General features: G+C 43.0%; 1 protein-coding gene across 6 annotated transcripts in view; it reads right to left on the bottom strand.

The window, feature by feature from the left end:
• Window positions 1-917: 917 nt before the first annotated feature.
• The window catches only part of LOC112048448 (rho GTPase-activating protein 23), a 472444-nt gene continuing 466357 nt past the window's right edge, over window positions 918-7004 (bottom strand). For 5 of the 6 annotated variants that reach the window (XM_052881750.1, XM_052881748.1, XM_052881751.1 and 2 more), the window contains 5 exons: window positions 6015-6274; window positions 5212-5338; window positions 4475-4697; window positions 4123-4205; window positions 918-3576 (listed from right to left, as the gene is read on the bottom strand). In XM_052881750.1, coding sequence (XP_052737710.1) covers window positions 2825-3576; window positions 4123-4205; window positions 4475-4697; window positions 5212-5338; window positions 6015-6274 — 1445 coding nt within the window. In that variant the 3' untranslated portion in view covers window positions 918-2824. Of the gene's footprint in view, window positions 3577-3927; window positions 3990-4122; window positions 4206-4474; window positions 4698-5211; window positions 5339-6014; window positions 6275-7004 lie in introns of all 6 variants that reach the window. The other variant, XM_052881753.1, reaches the window with a different exon arrangement.

Raw genomic sequence — 7004 nt, 5'->3', positions numbered from 1 at the left:
GTAATGCATTCTAAAAGGATCCTTTACACTTCGAGGTGTTTTCTCTACCCGTAGATATATCTATGGCCCTACTACAAAATGATGGTACAGTTACTGTCACAGCTACCCGTCACGATGTATTAGGCCGCATGTATACGCTCGTTGTTTTTTTTAATTTAAAAAAATACTTCTTTATACTTAGACAATTGAAGGTCCATAGTTCCCTATTTTTACCCGACTGCAAGAAGGGTTATGTTTTTCGCGCGTATCTTGTATGTATGTATGTATGTACGTATGTAATATTCTTTATTACCTCATATCTTCCAAACCGCTGGACGGAATTACGTAATTAAGATATCATTAGATTTGTCTTAATAACCCAAGTGTTCTTCGATAGGTGAAATTAAAAAAAAAACAACAAGACGGCTGTGAGACGCAATATACTCGAGGTGAAAAAAAAATTTTTTTTTTTACTATTGCAACATGGGTAGACTGGGTACGATTTTTTATAATGGAAAGAATGAAAATAAATAAATTAATTAAACAAATAAAAAACCCGACTGCATAAATTATACAAAAACTGAAAAGAAAAAAAACAAGCTCAGTCTAGAAGTGTAGAAAGCAATTAGAAAACAGTCGGGACCTGTAAAAAAATGTAGACGAAAATAATTCTATTCAATATAATAGGTCCCGACTGTTTTTATTGCTTTCTACACTTCTGGACTGAGCTTGTTTTTTTTCTTTTCAGTTTTTGTATAATTTATGCAGTCGGGTTTTTTTATTTGTTTAATTAATTTATTTATTACTTACCGTTTATTAAGTCACTGGAATCCCGACGTTTTCCAATGTTTCATTCCTTCCATTATAAAAAATCGTTTCGACTAAATACTTATTTGAATGCAATGTGGTGGATAGGTTGATAAAATCATACAAAAAAATAAAATTCTTTAATATTTTTTATTTTCATTTCTCCAAAATATACACAATGACAAATAATGTAAATCTGGTTTGAACCATAATATTCAATGTCTTTACTTGTGTTTATTGAATTTCATAGCGGATTATACGAAGAGCATGAATAAGGTTACTTTGAATACAAATCTCTTGTGCGGAGTCTACCTCCAACCGCTACTGTACTAGTATGTAAAATTAGTAAATTCACTGTCCCTACATTAAATGATATATTTACAAATAAAACTTTAAAAGGAACGCTTTGCAAACATTCAACAAACTTGAGATCGTCTTAACTTAATGATGGTATAAAAATTTAAAAAGCAATTAATGAACGAAAGACTAAAACATTTCACAGGACAATATTTACAAAACTGATCGTAATCTTTTTTTCTATATAAAACGAAAAGGAAACTTGCCAAATTAGTTTTACCAACTTTCGAAAATAAATAACAATAATTGAATTTAGCTTAAAATACTTTGATTGATAAACAAAACAATAAAAATAATTGCATTCAACAAAGCTAAGATAACAAATTTAATATAAATTAAGAATACAATAAATGTACATTTTTTACAATAGCTTAAGGGATCACTTTAATTATATTATCACTGCAGTGTGGTGTAATGTCAGTCAGCCGCAGCACTCGACCTGCGCGCCTTTCACTATAATATATTTATAAAGAGTCAATTACTTATTTACTATTACAAATATATTTTATACTATTGCGTCATAATTTTAAAATATATATCCATTGACGCATTTAAAATACAAGGCATAAAATTGTATGTATACGCCGCAATAATCAGCACGATTAAAATTAGTATCTAAAATTTTCAACATTCCACCATACTTGCCGAAACACTATAGAAGGTAACTTCGTATCTATAAAATATCTCAATAGTTGTGCATAATTTGATATCGCTAAGCCGCGAAGGCAAGGTGACGCATGCATGCATGTAGGTACATTTTAAAATACAATTTTAATCTCATTTAAATCTGAAACTCCTCGAGTACCTAACTAACAATATTAGCTCCTATACTAACCTTAGTCCTTAAGGCTAAAGTGGTGTTATAGCGCTTTTTGTCATAATTCATATTACCTCTAAAGGTTCTATCACTTATCTTAAGACTAAAAGTGAGCCCTCCGGCATTACTATATTAATTACAACGTAATAGCACTTATTTAAATTATATTATTATGCTGTATCATTTTGCACTCTTTCATTCTCCTCAAGTCCCACAACAACTCCGTCAAAAGTAGTTCAATACCTACAGGGGGAGTTGCGATTACGAATCTCACGTTGATTTGTGGGATAACATACGCGTCACTTATTGTACGCAAAAATTTACTAAAGAAAATACATGTTATCACTCATTTGATAACGTTTCGTTGCTTCACTTTCTCATAACATTAGAGGACCGACATTGGGCCTCTAACAGGTTCTCTCACCGTAAGAAATACATAGTGTATAAGATATTTTCTCAACGGGTCACTTCTTTATCATTCTTTGGCATTAGGTATAATTATAGTGAGCCGAGTACAGTACCGCTTTCACTAAAACATTTTACGTTTACAACTATAACTTCGCTTCGTCAATAAAATAAAAAAATTGTATTGCACCATTCAATTGATAAAATTGCAGACGAAACCGATCGCTCCCTATTTCATTATTACATGTTTTAGCTGCTACAAAGTAAATTTTCGTTTTTTTCGCAAGGGTCTTGTGAACGCGGGAGACAGAACGCGATATATTACAAAAGATTTTGAGTATTATTTTCGTCTACTTAACAATATAACATTAAGAAATTTGTGACTTAATCTATTCAGTCAAACGAATCGAATCAAATAATAGCCTCTCTCGTAAAGAAAGATAAGAATCCTGTGTGGCGTCACACGTGCGACTCGAGCGGCGCGCGCGGCGGCGGCCAGGCGGCCGTGAGGTCGGGCGAGGACGTGCGCGTGTGGCGCGCCGCCCAGCCGTCCTTGTCGAAGTCCTTGGTGCCGCCCACCGTGTGCCGCCGCTTGATGCCGCGCTCCGGCATGCCGTTCTTGCGCTTCAGCTTGGTGGAGCGCCACGCGCCCGCCTCGCGCCGCCGCACGTTCCACTCGCCCTTCTCCGCCTTGCCGAGCCGCTCGCCCTTGCCCAGCGACTCGGAGCGCCGCGGCCGGCAGTTGGGCGGCTCGCGCAGCACGCGCGGCGACTCGGCGCGCGGCTTGTCGTTGTCGGGCCGCGCGTCGCCACCCGAGCTCTGCGAGCGCGTGTCCACGTCCTTCTCGTCGTCGTGCGGCGCCCCGTCGCGCGCGCCGCAGTTCTCCTTCTCCGAGTCGTCGTCGGGCGGCGGCGCGGGCGCGGGCGGCGCGGCGCGCGGCCGCGGCCAGGCGCGCGCGTCCGGCTCGTCGGACGAGGACGAGGCGGAGCGCAGCCAGGCCGCCTTCAGCTGGTCGGAACGCGCGCGCGCCGGCGACGAGCCGCGCACGGAGCCCGCGTCCGACGGCGAGCTGCCGCTGGACTTGCCCTCGTCGTCGTCCTGGCACTCGTCCGCGTACGGGATGCTGCCGTCGTCCAGCGGCGACGAGTTGTTGAGCGTGCGCAGCTTCTGGTCGAACGTGCTCGTCAGGGAAGAGACCAGGTCTCCGGCCCCTACAACAAAACGAACGCGTCAGGAGACGATCAGGAGCCGGCGGGGTCACTGCACGGAAGCGGTGGCAGGTAGCGCGGGGGGTGACCGGATGAGTGACATGAGATGTATGTACAGCGATGCGATGGCGCAGGACGCAGAGCGCCAGAAGCCGTGCGGGCAGCAGCCGCCGTTCATGAAAGCGTTAGTTAGTTATTTATGAATGTGGTGTCTCGTCGGTTGGACGCAGTCTAGTCTCAGCGAAACGTCTGTTTTAGTACGAAAACAAAACATTTAATAAGAAGCACGTGTACGCACACAGGCTCGCGCGCGTACACGCACACACTTGCAACACGCACGCTCAAATCCTATACCTTTGTATGTGGGCTAAAGAAAGGGATTGCTGAATCTATTCTCTGACATCAGTACTGGACACCTAATAGAGCAAATAACAGACACCTTTACTAATAAGAAATACAAAATAATAGAAATGCTTGAGATAACATAAGCGGTAGCTCTCAGCTACACTGAACACAGACAACTTCAAACACAATAAAGTCGATAGTTACCGTCGATGGAGAAGTTGTTGAGCGCGTGTCGCGAGATGTCCTGTCGCCCGCGGCTCAGCGCTGACACCGTTTCGATTTCGATTCTGAAAAAAATAGTTCAATGTTATCGCTAATCGTTATCATTATTTACTCACTTACTCTACTAATACTCATCGCTTGAACAACTTATTAAACATGTTTTGTTAATATCACGAGACAGGCCAAGAACGAGTGTCTATTACAATGTACACGATGGACTCGTCTCGCTCGCTCCGCGCGTCAGTTTTTTGCGACTGTACAGGGTAGAAGTTAAGGTAGTCCGCGGTTCTTCAGACAACGGGGAGTTGTTGCTCTAGTAGTTGTTGATACTAACTTGTCAGTGTCGTGATGTCGCTCTCGGTAGTGCAGCTCGTCGTAGGGCGCAAGGTGCGCGGGCGGCGCGGCCGGGGGGGAGGCGAGCGGCGAGCGCGGGGGGGAGGCGCCGGGGGAGCGCGCCGCCTCCCACTTCTTGTCGCTCTTGCGCGGTTTGCGCTGGATCTTGCGGTTGGCCGCCGATATTATGGAGGACACGATGTCGCGGGTAGACACGTCTTTGCCTGAAGACAAACGAGACTTATTTTATAACGATCAAGGTCATAATTAAAGAATAGACTTGCCTCTTCTGTAAACAGTGTTTAAACTAAATTATGGAAGTATTTTATGCTATATTTTATTTTGTTCCGTCAATAATAACCAGTAAAAAATTTAATATAAATGAAAAAATATCTACGTAAAATTATTGCCGTCGAAACACAACACGTTAGCAAGTGACGTCATTCATAGAGATAACAGCGTGATCGCACAAACCGATGCCTAGTAGCGAATGACGTTACAGTTTAAGATTGGCGTTTGAGACGACGTAATAAAAATACAATTTTGTTTTATAAAAATATTACAATTACGAGATTATTTTCACAAATAAAAATGTGATTAGAGTTTCTAGGCATCTAAACTGCCTCTATGCAAAAAATCTTCTTAGTTTTGTACAGCAGGCGAGTAGCCTATTCTAAGGTCTGTTACATAATGCAAATTGAAAAGGAAAAGTATAATCAAACTACATATAGCGTGTACCTTCAATCTTCTTGACGTTGTGTATGAGCAGGTCTCGCGAGGGCGCGGGCGCGGGCGACAGCTGGTCGGCGGCGGCGGTCGGCTCGCGCGGCGGCTCGTCCGTCTCGTCCTCGAAGTACCACGAATACTGCCGGACGGACCATTTAGTTCATCATTAGCTTGGTTCTGTTGCCAAGCAGCATTGAAGTGTTACAGTCAGAAGGGTTGCTGGTATAATTGCAGGCACATGAGGTTTAACATATCTCGTCTCAGGTTGAAGGACACAAAAGGCACTTTTGTGGGTTGTGTTACTTGCGAAGTGTTGCTCTGTATTATAGACGATAAAAACTCATTTAACTTGCATCTTTACAGAACTAGTTCGCTGCAGCTCGTGGTCGCTACTTACAAATTTCTTGGAAAAAAGAAAAACCCAATAGGTATATCTGATTGTTAGGGGATATTGTAATATAAGAATTTTCTCAATTGCTCCTTAAAATAATCTATATAATATTTATATATTATATGACAGCTTATATTCTTAGTAACCTTTAGGTATAGACTTTCAAACGAGATTATAAAACCCATGTTAATTAAGGAAAATACAAAATGATTAAAATCTGATACAACGGAAGGGGCATTTTGCAAGACTTTGGACATTGTTAAATTATATATTTATGTAGGTATATATAGTTTTTACTTCCGGAACACACAAATCGACATTGTAGACAATATTATTTGTTCAAATAACTTTCGTTGTATGCGACTAAATGAAATTAAGACAACCACTTTTGACATATCTAATAATATAAAACGTTGGGACTCACGTGTGTGAGGAAGGACTCGATGATGCGGCACTGGCTGGACATGTCGTTGACCATGGCCAGCATGTCGTCGCTGGCCGCGCGCACCAGTGTCGGGCCGAACACGATGGCCAGGTTGCGCGCCTCCATCTTGTTGAGCGAGGAGTGCGCCACCACGCGCCGCAGGTGCTGCACCAGGTACTTCAGCGTCTCGTAGTGCGCCTCGGGCAGCGCGCGCACCAGCCGCCGCAGCTCGCGCGCCCGCTCCGGCGACCGGTCGGCAGCTGCGACATTTCACATTACAGTCGGGCAAGATCGTTGATAACACTCCATTGATATGCTGGCGACAGGGCGACGTCTGCGCGGGTGTGAAAACGTGCGTGCGGGGAAGTGACGAGCATCAGTCGTGGGTGTTTCATTCATCGCTACACGCCTCCCGGCTCAGTGGGCGGAGTGTTACTAACGAATTTCCAAGCTATAGTATCACCATTATCAACCCATATTCACTGCTGAGCAAGTGTCTACTCTCAGAATGAAAGGGGTTACGCCAATAAACCACCACGCTGACCCAAAGCGGATTGGCAGACTTTACACACGTATAGAAAAAGAAAAATTCTCAGGTATGCAGGTTTCCTCACGATGTTTTTCCTTCACCGTTTGAGACTTAATTTCCTAAAATGCACACAATTCTGAAAATCAAACTCAAGCGACGACGCTATCCAGACCCGATAATAATTCCTCTTCGTACTTTTCGGTTTGAGACAAGGAGGAGACAATTGACTTTTTGAAAAGTCCAAGGCTTTGTACCAACTGACTCCTCGGTCCAACAGTTAGCCTATACAGCTTCGAATCAAGTCCGGTTCTTCAATTAGAGTCCTGATTGAGCGACATTTAGTAACAGCTTGGAGTTGTGAGATTAGTGGAGTCACACCCCATCCCACTGAGGAGCCCAAATCTTTATGATTACCATCATAGAAACATTATCAACTTGCTCCCCGTGGTCCAACGTCGCCA

The sequence above is a fragment of the Bicyclus anynana genome, chromosome 5 (assembly GCF_947172395.1).
Source record: "Bicyclus anynana chromosome 5, ilBicAnyn1.1, whole genome shotgun sequence".
Lineage (NCBI taxonomy): Eukaryota > Metazoa > Arthropoda > Insecta > Lepidoptera > Nymphalidae > Bicyclus > Bicyclus anynana.
This window is presented reverse-complemented; position numbering and strand designations above follow the sequence as displayed.